The following is a 16,620-nucleotide window of genomic DNA, read 5'->3' on the forward strand; positions in this document are numbered from 1 at the left end:
TACCTACACCAAAGAGGCCACGACCAATTTGCTACTTGGCCTTTCACAAAATAAACAAATAATTAATGAAAGTAAAATAAGAACGAATATTTGTATAAAGGTCTCCTTTCCTTTATTTTTATTCTTGCAGTACTTTTTTAGGGTTTCATTCCCCCATTTCCTTCACTCTTTCCTTCACTTCGTCTCTCTAATCGAAATCGAACTGGAATTTCAATCCAAAATCACTATTTAATTCAATCAATTTTGTCTTCGAATAATACAGGTTCGCGTTCAATTGGGGATTTCTAGGCTTTATTTGTTCGAAAAATTTGATAGAGTGAACAATCTAGGGTTTCGGATTTGGGGTTTTGCTCCTGCTGAGCTGAATTTCGCAAAGATTTGATCTTTTCTGCCCTTAGGATTCTCAATTTTGATGCAGGGGACAATCGGATCCGGTATGGTGTGATCGCCGCTCCGTGGCGAGCGAGTGAAACGAAATTTGGGGGTTGGGGTTCTTGTATGGAAACTCGGAGCCGGAAGCGGGCGGAGGCCACCTCAGCAGCCCCTTCTTCGTCATCGTCTGGTCGTACCACTCGTTCATACAAGCGCACTCGTCTCTCTGCTTCTTCTTTCTCTTCTGTTAACGCCGCGCCGATCACGACCCGCTCTCGCGCCTCTCGGACCCAAACTGAACCCGCACCGGCACCCATGGACCCCACCAATGAATCGTCTGGCTCGCGTGGTCGCCGCAACAAGAGTTCTGATAAGGATGGCTCCGATAAAGGCAAGGAGAAGGAGCACGAGGTTAGGGTTAGGGATAGGGAGAGGGAGAGGGAAAGGGAAAGGGAGAGGGAGAGGGAGAGGGAGAGAGAAGCTGAGCGGAACCTAGGGTTGAATATGGATGGAGGGGGAAATGGCGATGACGATGACAATGATAGCGAAGGCGGTGTTGGGATTTTGCACCAGAACTTGACTTCCGCGAGTAGTGCCCTTCAAGGGCTTCTTAGGAAAATCGGTGCCGGATTGGATGATCTTCTTCCGTCTTCGGCTATGGGTTCAGCTTCATCTTCGCACCAGAGCGGGAGACTCAAGAAGATTCTATCTGGGTTAAGAGCTGATGGGGAAGAAGGGAAGCAGGTTGAGGCTTTGACTCAGCTCTGTGAAATGCTTTCCATTGGTACCGAGGAGTCACTGAGCACGTTTTCAGTTGATTCGTTTGTGCCTGTGCTTGTGAGTTTGCTTAATCATGAGAGCAATCCCGATATTATGCTCCTTGCAGCTAGAGCACTCACCCATCTCTGTGATGTGCTTCCGTCTTCTTGCGCTGCCGTTGTCCATTATGGTGCTGTTTCTTGCTTCTGTGCAAGGTTGTTAACGATAGAGTACATGGACTTGGCTGAACAGGTTAGTATGTGTTCTGCATTACTTAATTTGATGAGAATGAAATGAAAATGGTGTTGGTATTTACTCATAGGTTTTAATGTTGTGCATTTTTGAGATATACTTCGTCGGTACTGATATTTTTGGTTGTTATGACGTAAACAGTCACTTCAAGCTCTGAAGAAAATATCTCAGGAACACCCAACTGCCTGCCTACGAGCTGGTGCTCTTATGGCAGTCCTTTCTTATCTGGATTTTTTCTCTACAGGAGTCCAGGTGATCCAGCTAACCAATTTAGTTTATAACTTATTAGGTATGCTGAGAGAAAAATTTACTTTCCCTTTGGATTTTATTCAACTGTTGTTATGTTTCAGCGTGTGGCATTATCGACTGCGGCGAATATGTGCAAGAAACTTCCTTCAGATGCAGCTGACTTTGTGATGGAAGCTGTCCCATTGTTGACAAACCTTCTGCAGTATCATGATGCAAAGGTATGCTCATCTTTTCTGAGTTTCAATTTTAAAACCAGCACAACTGCTTTCTTGTTTTCCTTTCCTTTGCATGATGTGCTCTTTGTTATTATTGTAGGTTTTGGAGCATGCTTCTGTATGTCTGACACGAATTGCTGAAGCATTTGCGTCATCTCCTGACAAACTTGATGAATTATGTAACCATGGGTTAGTTACTCAATCTGCCTCCCTTATTTCCACCAGCAATTCTGGAGGTGGACAGTCATCTCTGAGTACGCCTACTTATACTGTAAGTCCAATTCCCAATTCGTTTTTTCAAATTTTGATGCTTGAACATAAGCATAAGCACACAATCTATGTACAAGTGGGTTCCAATTTTTACTTGCAAACCATACAGGGCTTAATCCGACTACTTTCAACCTGTGCAAGTGGCTCCCCTTTAGGTTCCAAAACTTTGCTTCTTCTTGGGATCAGTGGCATTCTTAAAGATGTACTTTCAGGTTCTGGAATTTCTTCTAACACATCAGTTTCTCCTGCTTTAAGTAGACCACCAGAACAGGTAATTACAGTTTCATTTGGAGTTTCTCTTTGTACCTTCTCAGTTTAATTATTTTGCTATTTTAGCAAATTGAAAATTCTGTATTGATCTGAGTCTGTTCCTACCTTGAAACTGCGAGCTATTTATTAGATCTGAAAGTTAATATATTTTCTGCATGCGTATAAGTTTATGAGGTTGAACCTGATGAATTTGAGTTGGGGTGAAAATGGTGTCGACAGTACTGTTATTTTTTTAAATTTTTTTTGAATTGGGCTATTGTATGTTCTTTCATGGGGAGTTCATCCACGAGAGAGCATCGATGCAGGGTTTGCAACCTCATGGTGTGTTAGGACATCTAGACCCACATGAGACTTTATTGTATCTCTGATTCATGATTGGTTTCTTTATATAATTCCAATGCGAATTTATTTGACTACCCATTGTGTGGCTCGGTTCTTTGAACAGTAACAGCTAAACAGCAGTAAAATCGGATGGTTTTAATTTTTATGGGGGTTCCAAATTGTTAGCATAAAGCTTATTGTTCAATTGTACCATTTTTTTACACCTTGCAACTTCATCCTTATTTTTTATTCCACTGCCTAGATTTTTGAGATTGTCAATCTGGCAAATGAGCTACTTCCTCCATTACCACAAGGAACCATCTCCATTCCATCCAACATCAATTTATTTATGAAAGGACCTGTCGTGAAAAAGGCATCTGCTAGTGGTTCTGGGAAACAAGAAGACACCAATGGAAATGGGCCTGAGATTTCAGCTCGTGAGAAATTACTGAATGAGCAGCCTGGGCTTCTTCAGCAATTTGGAATGGATCTCCTTCCTGTTCTAATACAGGTCAGTTGTTAGCACTCAGCTGAGTTATAGTTTGTTAGTTGTTGTAGTTGATAAATGATTTTTGTATACCATCCCAACAGATTTATGGTTCTAGCGTTAATGGCCCTGTTCGCCACAAATGTCTATCAGTCATTGGGAAATTAATGTACTTCAGCTCTGCAGAGATGATACAGTCTTTATTAAGCGTGACAAATATTTCAAGGTATCCATATGTCTTAACCAGATCTATGATATGCTGATAGCTTGCTAGCACAGTTACTAACTTGTACATTATAAATGATTCTATAGTTTCTTAGCTGGTGTTTTAGCATGGAAAGATCCACATGTCTTGGTTCCTGCCCTCCAAATTGCCGAGATACTCATGGAGAAGCTTCCCAATACTTTCGCCAAGGTGTTTATCAGAGAAGGTGTGGTTCATGCAGTGGACCAACTTATCTTACCTGGTACTCCAAATTCAGTTCCTGCCCAAGTATCTTCTGCTGAAAAGGATAGTGATCCTGTGCCCGGAACATCATCACGTTCTAGGCGTTATAGACGACGCAACAGTAACCCAAATCCAGACGGAAATTCATTGGAAGAACCTAAGACTCCTGCTTCAGCAAATATTGGTTCACCACCAAGTTCAGTGGAGATTCCTACAGTTAACTCCAGCCTTCGAATGTCTGTCAGTGCATGTGCTAAAGCTTTTAAAGACAAGTATTTCCCTTCAGATCCTGGGGCTGTTGAAGTTGGAGTTACAGATGATTTATTACATTTAAAGAATCTCTGCATGAAGTTAAATGCTGGTGTTGATGACCAAAAAACAAAAGCAAAGGGAAAATCAAAAGCTTCTGGGTCTCGCTTGGCTGATAGTTCTGCAAATAAGGAGGAATACTTGATTGGTGTGGTATCTGAGATGCTATCTGAACTAAGTAAAGGGGATGGTGTATCCACTTTTGAGTTCATTGGTAGTGGTGTTGTTGCAGCTTTGCTGAACTATTTTTCTTGTGGGTACTTCTCCAAGGAGAGAATTTCAGAAGCTAATTTACCCAAGCTTCGTCAACAAGCACTTAGAAGATTTAAGTCATTTGTTGCTGTTGCTCTTCCTTTCAGTATTAATGAAGGAAGAGTAGTACCGATGACTATCCTTGTTCAGAAACTCCAAAATGCTTTGTCCTCCTTGGAGCGTTTCCCTGTTGTGCTGAGTCATTCATCTAGGTCATCCACTGGGAGTGCACGCCTCTCCTCTGGACTCAGTGCATTATCTCAGCCCTTTAAGTTGCGGCTCTGTCGAGCACAAGGAGAAAAGGCTCTCCGAGATTATTCATCAAATGTCGTACTGATTGATCCATTGGCAAGCTTAGCTGCTGTAGAAGAGTTTCTTTGGCCTCGAGTTCAGCGAGGCGAATCTGGTCAGAAGCCTGCTGCATCTGCTGGAAACTCAGAATCTGGAACTACACCTACAGGAGCTGGTGCTTCATCTCTGTCGACTTCAAATCCTGCTCCCACCACTCGTCGTCATTCAACTCGGTCCAGAACATCTGTGAATATAGGGGATGGTGCTAGGAGGGAACCATCACAAGAGAAGAGCACAAGCTCATCAAAAGGGAAGGGTAAAGCTGTTTTGAAGCCTTCTCAGGAGGAAGGAAGAGGCCCTCAAACGAGAAATGCAGCTCGTAGACGAGCAGCTCTTGATAAAGATGTTCAAATGAAACCTGCAAACGGGGACACTACTTCTGAGGTTTGTTATTGATACTCAAATGACATCCGAAATCATGAATGAGATACAGGTGGTGTTGAATTATGCAGTTGTTTGGTCAGTTTAGTTCATGCTGATAGACACTTCATGAGTACTCTTTCACCATTCTCTTTCATTGCGTATCTGATAAACTAACTAATAATATTTTATGCTAACTTGCACTAAGAACCCATCTTTCATGTTTAGCATTGGGTTTCTGATATAGATTCAGTTTTCATGCGACCTCAGGGTGTTGTAAAGTAGGGATAGAATTACTAGAAAGTTCTGTTCTTTCAAAATGTCTGGTGGTAGGTTGAAACTAAATCATCCAAACAAGTGTTTATAGGGTATTTGCTGAAACTGAATCCCCTTTTAAGGGAACTTAGAATGGTATGTAGGACAAGATGGCGCATTAGATTTGGTGTCGTTGTAATGTAGCCTCACCCTCTCCTCCTAAACTCTATTCTCTTAATGCTAGCATTTCTTTATTTGTGGGGGTGGGATTGGATATCAGATAATTGGCTAACGTTGGTTGGTAGTTACTTCTATAGTCATATGTAATTTATATGGTTTTGTTAATACACTAGACTATTGCTAGTGTACTGTTTTCTTTTCTTCTTTTTGTTTGGTTTGGAGGAATAGGTGGTCTAATTACCCTTCTTTTCTCTGTAGGATGAGGAATTGGATATATCGCCTGTTGAGATTGATGATGCATTGGTTATTGAAGATGATGATATCTCAGATGACGAAGATGATGACCATGATGATGTATGTTCTGTGTCTTTAACTTTTTTATTGTACAGGATAGGAGTTATTGGATACTTGCCTTGACTATTGTTCTCTTTTGGTATTTTGGGTTGTCTTCAGGTTCTAAGAGACGACTCTCTTCCTGTTTGCATGCCGGATAAAGTGCATGATGTAAAATTGGGAGACTCAGCTGAGGATGCTACTGTGGCTTCAGCAACAAGTGACAGCCAGACTAATCCAGCTTCTGGTTCTAGTAGCAGAGCTGCTACAGTCAGAGGCTCAGATTCTGCTGAGCATAGGAGTAGTAATTCTTATGGTTCAAAGGGTGCAATGTCATTTGCTGCTGCTGCTATGGCTGGGCTTGGATCGGCTAGCAGGGGAATCAGGGGAGGCAGAGATAGACAAGGACGCCCCATTTTTGGTGGTTCTAATGATCCTCCTAAGTTGATTTTTACTTCTGGTGGGAAGCAGCTTAATAGGCATCTGACCATCTATCAGGCCATTCAGAGACAGCTTGTGCAGGATGATGATGATGATGAGCGGTATGCTGGTAGTGATTTCGTATCATCCAGTGATGGTAGCAGGCTGTGGAGTGATATTTACACTATCACATACCAGAGGCCAGACAATCTAGCTGACAGGGCATCTGCTGGAGGAGCAAGTTCTACAACTGCATTGAAATCTGGCAAATCTGGATCTGCTTCCAATTCCAACTCTGACTCACAATTGCACCGTATGTCACTTCTGGATAGCATTTTGCAGGGAGAGCTTCCTTGTGATTTGGAAAAGTCTAATTCTACTTATAATATATTGGCACTATTGCGTGTACTAGAGGGCTTGAATCAGCTTGCACCTCGTCTGAGAGCCCAGATAGTTTCTGACAGTTTTGCTGAGGGGAAAATTTTAAATTTGGATGAGTTGAGTACAACTGGTGCGAGGGTTTTTCCTGAGGAATTTATTAACAGCAAACTCACTCCCAAATTAGCACGACAAATTCAAGATGCCCTTGCATTGTGTAGTGGGAGTCTTCCCTCTTGGTGTTATCAGTTGACAAAAGCATGTCCATTTTTGTTTCCTTTTGAGACTCGAAGACAGTATTTCTATTCAACTGCTTTTGGATTGTCTCGTGCTTTGTACCGTCTTCAGCAGCAGCAGGGTGCTGATGGTCATGGATCAGCAAATGAACGAGAGGTGAGAGTTGGGAGAATGCAGCGCCAGAAAGTCCGTGTCTCCCGAAACCGGATTTTGGATTCTGCTGCAAAAGTAATGGAGATGTATTCTAGCCAAAAGTCTGTGCTTGAAGTAGAATATTTCGGTGAAGTGGGCACTGGGTTGGGTCCTACACTTGAGTTCTACACACTTTTAAGTCATGACCTCCAAAAAGTTAGGCTTGGCATGTGGAGGTCAAATTCTTCAATGGAGAAAACATCAATGGATATTGATGGAGATGAACAGAAAGATGGAAAAAGCAATGGTGACATTGTCCAAGCTCCTCTTGGGTTGTTCCCTCGTCCCTGGCCTCTGAATGCTGTTGCCTCTGATGGTAGCCAATTTTCAAAAGTCATAGAGTATTTCCGACTGGTCGGGCGTGTGATGGCGAAGGCTCTTCAAGATGGGCGGCTATTGGACTTACCACTGTCAACAGCATTTTATAAACTTTTGCTCGGTCAAGTAAGCCAATGGAAAATATATCCCTTTTCATTTCACCTTGTTGGGTTTAGAGTTATATTTTCTTGCTGTGATCCAATGGTTTTGTTCTATACTTTCATCGACATGGTTCTGACGTAGATATTTAACCTCTATTCTTTCCACCCTCCCATCCTTCAGGACCTTGATTTACATGATGTTCTTTCCTTTGATGCTGAGCTTGGAAAGACTTTGCAAGAATTACATAACCTTGTGTGCCGGAAACTATATCTAGAATCTAGCGGTGATAATTGTGATGCCATTGCTGAATTGCGCTTCCGTGGGGCTTCAATTGATGATCTCTGTTTTGATTTTACACTTCCTGGTTTTCCAGATTACGTCTTGAAAGCTGGAGATGAAAATGTAAGCAAAAAAACCTTCTAGTTCATCTGTATTTTCTGAGCCTTTATTTACTTGTTTCAGTTCTTCTGTGCTTGTAAAGACTTCTTTAACATATTGTTCAAAATTCCAGGTTGATATCAATAACTTGGAAGAGTACATATCTTTAGTTGTTGATGCGACAGTGAAGACTGGAATAATGAGGCAAATTGAAGCATTTAGAGCAGGGTTTAATCAGGTTTAGTTTTTTTTATCTGATCTTGACTGAGTTTGTAACCAAATAAAATCGTTGCATTTTGACATTTCCGTATGAGGTATTTGTGCTTGAATTCTTTAAATATTATTGTCATAGTTCTATCTATGTCCTGCTGCAGTTATAATTAGTACGCATTATTTTTTGTATCTTACAACTCTGCAAATGAGTTTCATGCATAGGGAAGGTTTTTTTGGGGAAGTGGGGGGAGGGGGAGAAGTGGAGGAATATGAAAAGACCTTTATTAAATAAAAAGGGGGATCTCCTTTCTGACGTTGAATAACCTCAACTGGTCTTGTAGTAGGTAGCAGGATCATGATTCTTGCTGTAGTTTATTAACTTTTTGGTCTGGTGCTTGCTGTATTTTCATGTTTTAATAGCCTTTGTATGTTTTTCTGTATTCTGTGTGAGAATTGTTTGACACTGTCCAATACTTAACTCCTCTTCTCGTGTACTACATGTCTATCAGGTCTTTGACATATCGTCTTTACAAATATTTACTCCACATGAGTTGGACTATCTGCTTTGTGGTCGTAGAGAGTTGTGGGAGGTATTTTTTTTTTGCCTTCGCTAATTCACACTACTTTATTTGAAGTGTTGTTATGCTCATTTCATTTGTTTCTATCATATGCAGGCGGAGACCCTTGTTGATCACATAAAGTTTGATCATGGATACACTGCCAAGAGCCCTGCAATACTCAATGTAAGTTTTTGTTCTATATTGAAGGTAGTGCTTTGGAGATGAATGATTCCGTTTTTGTCTTATGGGGCCTTGTTTATAATGTTTGTAGTTGCTTGAGATTATGGGAGAGTTCACGCCAGAGCAACAGCGCGCCTTCTGCCAGTTTGTTACTGGTGCACCGAGGCTTCCGCCTGGTGGTTTGGCAGTGCTGAATCCAAAATTGACCATTGTGAGAAAGGTATGGTACAAGTGATTTAGATAGAGGTTTTGAGTGCGATATTCTGAAATTGGCGGTTTTCTTTTTGTGGCGTCTGTAGAATCATGTCAAAGGCTGACTGTACATTATATATATAGTAAATAATGTTTTTAGTGGTTGTGCTAATTGGAGAGTGAGTTAATGTTTTGGTGTGTGCAGCATTCTTCGACCGCAAATAATACTGCAGCCAATGGGACTGGGCCTTCGGAGTTGGCGGATGATGATCTGCCAAGTGTCATGACATGCGCGAATTACCTGAAGCTTCCTCCTTACTCTACCAAGGTATTATTCTGTTCGGTTAATTCATCAGCCATTGACATTCTTTATTGCAACATATGATCTCACTCATTCTGGGATTATTATTATTTTGTGCTTTAAACAGGAAGTTATGTTGAAGAAACTATTGTATGCAATCAGTGAAGGGCAAGGATCCTTTGATTTGTCATGAGAGATTTTGGTACTAGCCGTATCGATTCCGTGTATATTAGTTACATCAAAACAATTAGGAGTGGTTTTGTCATTTGGTTGCAATTAAATTAGATTTAGCCTTGGAATGATATGGTGTTGAAAGTGGCATTCCTACTCTACTCAAATAATGGCTTCTCATTGGTGCGGTTCTAAACTTAACAACATCGTCTGAGGTAAGTTTTTCGTATGTTTTCACATGGGTTAAGGTTGTATAGTTGGCTTTTTTTGGTCCCTTTTTTTTTTTTTTCCATCTCTTCCTCTATTGATTTTCACGTTTTTATTTAATATTCATGTTTTTTTCTCTTATCTGAAATTATTTATTTGTGGTTCTGAAGGGTTAATTGAATTAATTTCAGGTTGGATCGATGCAATTTTAAACTGTAAAGAGAGTTTTCCGAGAGGGCCGTTTCAGCCGCCAGGGATTGTAAATAAATAGGAAATCTTGATCTTCTTTTGTTCTTTTAAATTTCGGTTTTGTTTTCCAATCATGTAGGCTGGTAGAATATACACATGTATGGCGTAAAAGTATGAAAGGGGAAACAAACATCTGAAATATTTTTATGCCTTTTATTTCATGCCAATTCTGATTTCGAAATAAATTCGTTACAGTTCCATTTTTCTCTTGTTTAAATCTCTCACTTGTGCCTTATATGTGGTGTATATGCTGGTAATTTATCTTATGTTGCACGCAAACTTTAGGCATCGTTTGGTGGCTCAGCTTGGACTGTATTGGAGTTGTGCCCTAGTTTTTATGAGCCTCACCCCTCTGCACATCGTATTAATCTTTGGGAAAAGGTGTCTTAAAAGAAAAAGTAATTGCTATAACAAAACCAAACCGAACTGCCCTTCTCCATTTATACAATGTTCCTTGGTTTTCCTTGGTAATGTAGAGGTTGCCCAAACTGCTCAAATTTCACTAATGGATTGATTTGATTCGATTAACCCACCAATTTGGTTCATCATTAAACAATGCAATTTATAGGAAAATTTCATATTTCAAGTTACAATTTTTGAAAATTAAATGTACTTTTACAGAATTTGGATCCTCTCCAATTATTCCATACTCCTTTTTCTTCTAGCTCTCCAAGCTTACTAAAGCAAGATGTATCGGCAAAAAATGGAGAAGTTGTTTCCATAGTTGATTGTTAACTGAGGCAACATTAACTAACTAATTACAATGAGAAAAGTAGTTTGCTAGAGTAATTTGGCTAGATTAATTCTGTACTCCTATGCAGCTTGCATTTTTTTGTAAATTCTACGGCAACGAAAGCGAGTGATTTTGAAAACTGAGAATTTATTTTAAACTCTTATGTTTCCCTTTCAGAAATTTTTAGTCTTCTTGGTAAATGGTTGTTTTCATGAAATTATCAATAAGTTCACATGGATATTTTTGGTTCAAAAGTATGCATGTCATGCTTCTTGGCTGTCTGTGGGCTCATTTTAACATGGATATGATTGTTACTGAAAAATTACGTTTGCTTAGTTTGCTATATATATATATATATTGCAACTGTTTGAACTTTGAAGAAATATTTGAATTGAATGTGGAATTAGATTATAGCAACTTGGGAAAGATTTGCATAAAGAAAATGAATGACTGACTAAGTCAGCCTCTATATTTATGAATGAACATCACAAAAAGAAAAATCTGGATACATGTTTATGAGAACTAAATTACCACAAAGAACAGATTTGAGCTTCTAGGATCTTCACAAATCTAGCTGCAGGATCTTCACTTCAATGCACGACGACAATCGATCACCCCAAAAAAGTTCTCTATAAAACTCTCTGAACCCCTTAAAGGGCACAAGTTACTTGGATAGCAAGTGTCTTGATGTTGATATCTGGGCAAGGATCAGCTTTGAAGAAAAGCTTGGGGTCCACAGGGACTGTACATGAAGTCTGTCCCAAGCAATGCTGCATAAAGAAGACCAAAACAGAAAAAGAGAAAGATTGGTTAGAACTTAATGTGGCTGAGAAATCTCAGATTTTTGCATGATCAAGGAGCTTTTTACCTCTTCAACAACCTTCCTGGTTGCCGGAGAGTCGCATTTGCCAGGTTTGTAGGCTCCGCACATGCCCTCAGGAGTGCCAAAGCTTGCAAAGTCCACACCAACAATCTTTTTCAAGTTTGGACACATGAGCTGAGCACTGGCTCCGGAGACAGGTCCAACGGTTTTGAGCTCGCCGCCCTTTCTCTCCCACGACTTCACGTGTGGAGGATGCATCTCTGTGCTTATGGCACAGATGGTGTCTCTGTTGGCGGTCAGGATCTCAATATCTTTGGGGTCAGCCTCCTGCTCCTCCAATACAACAAGGAAATTTTGACCTGGCTCAATGAAGGCTCTTGGGATGTGGTACCTGATCACAAGGATTGCAAATTAGAACTTTTAGTTTGCAATTTCCATGGTGATTTATTTCGCTGCAGCATACTTTTTAATGTAATTTTACTTACTCGGATTGGGTAGGCTGTCCAAGAGGAGAGAGGAAGGACATCCAGTGCCGGCCTATGCTTTTACCATTCACCCAAATCATCCCTTTGCCCATACCAGCCATCCGGATAGCAACGGGGTCTTTCCCTTCAGGAGCCTCAAAATTTGTCTGCAGAAAAAAAAACATTGGATCTTAAATGCTGCAACAAAAAAGGAAATAAAAAAGTGCTTGTGTACAAGCACAATTTAGAATTTCTTAGGATGAATCTAAGTTGAATAGGCTTGCTTGATTCAGACTTACCTTGTACCATGTGAGAGCCCTTCCTTTCCCAGCTGCTTTAGTCCATTGGACTTTTTGTGCTCCCTTCTTGGTGAACACTTGGAGATTTTCACCATTCAGGCCAACCTGAAAAATGGAACCAATATAATTAATATCCAATGCTCATTTTTTATATTTGACAGATGGGAAAGAAATTCTGTGGTACCTACCCTATGCCCCCAGCCATTTTGTGAGAGATCGATTGTCCCGGTGTTCAATCCCAGGACTGTTATGGTACGGGGTCCTGCATATCTGTGCTCCATGTAGGCTCCACTATCCTTCATTGATAAACAACAGATAGTCAGTGTCTGCTTTCTACCACAGTGATCAAACAGTACTAATTCCAAGTTATGAGCTACTTACTGGGAGTCCCACTGTCATGCAAAGCAGTGATATGTGGTTGACCCCTTGCTTGAATGTAACAGGTCTCTCAAAAACAAAACCCTTCTCCGCATGGCTTCCATGTTCCGTTCCTGAAAACATTCTCAAATTGCTTCGTCATCTGGTTATCAGCAAGTGACAAAAGTATGTATGTAATTGTACTAATAATGTATGATGTGTGCTATTGTTTCCTTACCAACAAATTCACCATTGACGAATACACTCATTGCGTGACCAAGACTTGGAATTCGTAAAACTGGGCGAATACTTTCCTTCATTGGCAAGTCATATGGACCCAGCTCAAGGCTGCAACCAGAGTACAAGATCAAGTCAGCAGTAGAAGCACTTACACAAGTTATACAATAATGTTTATGAGAGTAAAATCAATCTGGTTTTAAATTTTTTGACTTCCTCACATCATACGGTGCTTAAGCTACACACTTGCACTTACCTACTGGTGAACCATCCATAGTCTGTGGCATCTTTTAGCAAGTGGTACAGTTCCTGTGGACTCTTTTGGTTGACTGGGATTTGCACGGTGGTTGGAATGGGTTCTGAAAACCTCTCCCAGTTAAATTTGTTAGCAGCCTTCGATCGAACAAAGTTCCTTGAATTATGCTGTGATACAATCTGTTGACTGTTGAAGACCACAGTCTTGCAATCAGGGAGGATGCTAATAGAATGTGGTGGCAGGAAATATTCCTGGCCACGCCAATTCACAGTTGTTTCAATTGTAGAGTGGTTGTTTGCCAAGAAAGCAACACATATGTCTGTCCCAGGTCTCTCATAGAAACGAGCCTGCAAAGCAGAAAAGTTTTTTTTTTCCTGTTAGTGACAATTTCTTCTCCCTCTCTCCCTCCCTAACTCTCAATTTTATGTAATATTTAGATACTTGCCTCTGTTTCTTTCCCCAACCTTTGTACTCCAGGAGTTCCTGCAAATAAAGGCTTCTTGCATAGACTCAAAGCCCTGTGCAAGTCCTTGAGGTGACCCCATTTAGGCTCCCTTTTTAAACCTGCATCACAAGTAAAATCAAGACCCAACTTGATGCATATATGATGAGCAACCTTGTTGAATCATCATTACAGATGTAAACAAATTTAAGATCTTTACCATATTCATCGAGAGGAGCTTCGTCATAGTAGCGAGTTGTTGTGAAAATAGCACTTGTTCTTCCAAAATTTGTCCCACCATGGTACTGCAAGTGTAATATAAGGGTGCTTTATTATCTCGTATGTATATCCGGGGGAGTAGCATTCTGTTAGTGGTGATTTTATGAACGACTTAAAGAGGTGCCAAGTTACCATATAGTAGTTGGTTAGGGTTCCGTCCTTTGAGAAAAAACGCGCAACTGAAAATGCAATGTCTTCTGCTGATCTTTGTGAAGGAGGGTCACCAAATACTCTGTACCTGTAATTATGAAAAGAAAACGAAAAATGTGGTCAGCAATCCATAGAAGCCAAGAACAGCCAGAAGGAAAATGAGATAAGTACTTAAACGAAAATCACTTTAAAAATAGATTCCAAGCTTCATTTACTACTCTGATGTCTCATCTTCTCCTTTTTATTCATTTACAGATATCATGGACAGTAGCTAAGGGGTATATACTCACTGAGCAGTCCAATTCTCAGTCCACAGAGTAGGCTTGTGGGGCTTATTAGGGCCTGTAAAAGTATCTCCACAGTGCCTTCCATTGCAAGTATTAATCTGCACCAGAAAATAAAATAAAATAAAATAAAATTTAAGGCCAAAAGACAGAACAACAAATAAAACTTTGTTCTACTGGGCCAATTGTAATGCAAAATTTCTCTTAGAATCAATGAAAATCAAATTTGCGCACTTACCACTGGATCAGGAGCATCCTTCTGCTTGCACATGATCCATGGTATGCCGGCATTCTGCGACAGTGCCATATTTGCTGCCCACTGTATATAACTGTTTCCCAATTCTTTATATGCAAGTTGGACATGAGTGTACTCATTTTCAATCTGTGTCATGAAACATTATAGTTCAGCCATAAAAGAAATTTACTTATAATTATGTTAAGTATAAGGGTTACTTATAATTTTCAGAGAGGAACCATCCAAGTACCAACCTGTGCTAAGATGATTGGACCTCCCTGTGGAGCAAATAGCTTCTCATGTTTCATCATCGCAATTATTTTCGTTACGAACGTCTCCATGTGGTGCTGCAAATAGAAAGCTCTTAGTGATCATTCAATGTGGCTCCTCAAATTGTAGCATATCATATTGTGCAGATAGTAGTTTTGGACATTGAGGTGGAACAAACTGATATACCTTGTATGATGGATTATCCGAACGGAATATGATGTCGGGTTCCTCCCTCAGCCAATATGGAAGCCCTCTAAAGTGACAAAGAAATATGTATAGATAGATTAAAAAATAATTCACCATTGCAAGAGAATTAGACGATTTCAGAATTAATAATTATTTACATACCCATGGTTCCATTCTGCTTGGATGAATGGGCCAACCCTAAGGGTGACATACATTTTGTGCTCCTGTACCAGCCTAATGAACTTCACCAAATCGGCATTGCCCTCGAAATTGAACTGCAAAATCAGAACAAGATTTAATGCCAGCCACAATTTTCACAAATGCTCCATGTACTGCAAGCAACAATCTCTACAGCATTTTAGTACCTTGCCTTTCACAGGCTCATGAAGGTTCCAAAAGACATAAGTTTCGATCACATTCAAACCTCCCAGTTTAGCCTTCTTGAGAAGATCAGGCCACATCTGAAGAAACCCAATTCAGCAGAGACATTAAAACATTGAATTTCATTAACAAACACATCCATTAGAATAAAATATAAGAGAGGTGGCATACAACTTTGGTTATTAAGAGCATTTACTCATGCACCCGAGTTAGAGTTTGAACCTCTTTCCCATTTAATCTCCTTTGTACAAAAAACAAAAAAACAGAAGATGGACATCACAAGCTTACTTCCACCGTGCTCCGCGGATAATGAATAGAACCCGAAAAGAAAAGCTTCCGTCTTCCATTGATCATGAGGGACCTGGCATCATATGTCACCTCGCCAACTTCTAGCTGCTTCTTCCCTCCCTTTTCAGCTACCAGATCGTCCCCCTCGTCCCCCTCGTCCCCCTCCTCCTCTGGAGCGGGCTTCTTACCTTTGGCATGGACTAATGTGGCCGAGGCCACCAAAAACACAAGAGCAAGCAATAGCACCCTGCTTAGTACCACCATTATTATGATTTTGTTCTTCAACTCTCTAACTTTTACAAGTAAACCTGGTTCCAAATTTCCATCAAACACAATGAAATGGGGAGTAAAAAACTTGGGTTTCTAGCCAAAAAAATTTAGGAGTTTGATTGTTTCAATCTCCTGACCCTTATTTCTTGCGTTTTCTCTGACGTTTGTCTGCCTCACTAGTTGAAGTGTTTGAACATCAAGGGTTCACTTATACTATTGTTAGAAGAAAGAAAAATCCGATGTTTTTGGGGTTTGAATGTGGACTGTGGCCAGGAGGGAATGTGTGGATGTGTGGCTTCCTTCACTCTAGTGAGATGCAACAGTCCATCCGAGACTGAAGGCTAAACCAGATTTCCTGTATTACTCTCTGCATGGCATATATGGAAACTTACTGGGCACAGATTTAGCCATGTCTTTGTCCGATTTTTAGGTTCATTATTTTTGACTTTGTTTTCTCATAAATCAATCATATCCCACAGAAATATGCTTCCACTTGGGCACTTTCCCTTTTTTCTTTTATTATTATTATTATTTTTCCTTATTAATTGTGTCCTTCCATGTCAAAAATGGTTTTAAGTTGCGCATATATTGGCCTACAAGTAAAAGATTTAAATTTGTATCCCCACTTCGATCCATTTACAAAACCAACTCATTTTAATGGTTTTCAAATTTTTTACCACTTATGTGCACCATCAGTTTTATGAGAAAATCTCTTGATAGAGAAAAAAAGCCGACCACTACGAATCTAACTAATTTTGCGCGATTCATCTTGGCATTCCATAAGAAGCATTGTGGGAGGCTCGATACCGTCGAAGAAGGTTATTTATTAAGGACCTCAAGGACCAAATGTGATAATTTCGTGAATCTCAGAGATCATATGTGAAA

At 40.2% G+C, this 16,620-nt stretch overlaps 2 protein-coding genes across 2 annotated transcripts; one reads left to right on the top strand and one right to left on the bottom strand.

Annotated features, from left to right (window-relative positions):
• On the top strand, positions 123–9,993 carry LOC18768270 (E3 ubiquitin-protein ligase UPL3). Its single transcript, XM_007199611.2, has 19 exons — positions 123–262; positions 419–1,383; positions 1,525–1,635; positions 1,734–1,850; positions 1,948–2,118; positions 2,227–2,388; positions 2,971–3,219; positions 3,300–3,421; positions 3,508–4,939; positions 5,609–5,704; positions 5,804–7,354; positions 7,511–7,732; positions 7,842–7,946; positions 8,431–8,511; positions 8,596–8,664; positions 8,753–8,881; positions 9,059–9,181; positions 9,282–9,540; positions 9,724–9,993. Exons 2-18 carry the CDS (start codon positions 499–501, stop codon positions 9,345–9,347), a joined length of 5,691 nt encoding a protein of 1,896 aa, XP_007199673.1. The 5' UTR covers positions 123–262; positions 419–498; the 3' UTR covers positions 9,348–9,540; positions 9,724–9,993.
• Positions 10,928–15,621, bottom strand: LOC18767244 (beta-galactosidase 13). Its single transcript, XM_007201686.2, has 18 exons — positions 15,466–15,621; positions 15,162–15,257; positions 14,959–15,071; positions 14,797–14,863; positions 14,595–14,687; positions 14,344–14,487; positions 14,112–14,206; positions 13,804–13,909; positions 13,613–13,697; positions 13,396–13,514; positions 12,951–13,297; positions 12,696–12,805; positions 12,482–12,591; positions 12,289–12,396; positions 12,101–12,205; positions 11,823–11,968; positions 11,383–11,728; positions 10,928–11,284 (listed from the first exon to the last, which is right to left on the bottom strand). Exons 1-18 carry the CDS (start codon positions 15,529–15,531, stop codon positions 11,165–11,167), a joined length of 2,376 nt encoding a protein of 791 aa, XP_007201748.2. The 5' UTR covers positions 15,532–15,621; the 3' UTR covers positions 10,928–11,164.

Source organism: Prunus persica, chromosome G8, assembly GCF_000346465.2.
Source record: "Prunus persica cultivar Lovell chromosome G8, Prunus_persica_NCBIv2, whole genome shotgun sequence".
In the NCBI taxonomy this organism is placed as follows: Eukaryota; Viridiplantae; Streptophyta; class Magnoliopsida; order Rosales; family Rosaceae; genus Prunus; species Prunus persica.

What these genes read in the sequence shown, in the direction of transcription:
- LOC18768270 (XM_007199611.2), top strand. Translation starts at nt 499, where the DNA reads ATGGAAACTCGGAGCCGGAAGCGGGCGGAGGCCACCTCAGCAGCCCCT. An exon ending in TGAGTACGCCTACTTATACT is followed by an intron (nt 2,119 to 2,226) that starts GTAAGTCCAATT and finishes CAAACCATACAG; the next exon opens with GGCTTAATCCGACTACTTTC. An exon ending in TTCCTCCTTACTCTACCAAG is followed by an intron (nt 9,182 to 9,281) that starts GTATTATTCTGT and finishes TGCTTTAAACAG; the next exon opens with GAAGTTATGTTGAAGAAACT.
- LOC18767244 (XM_007201686.2), bottom strand. Translation starts at nt 15,531, where the DNA reads ATGATCAATGGAAGACGGAAGCTTTTCTTTTCGGGTTCTATTCATTAT. An exon ending in GGGCTCTCACATGGTACAAG is followed by an intron (nt 11,969 to 12,100) that starts GTAAGTCTGAAT and finishes TTTTTTCTGCAG; the next exon opens with ACAAATTTTGAGGCTCCTGA. An exon ending in GGACAGCCTACCCAATCCGA is followed by an intron (nt 11,729 to 11,822) that starts GTAAGTAAAATT and finishes CCTTGTGATCAG; the next exon opens with GTACCACATCCCAAGAGCCT.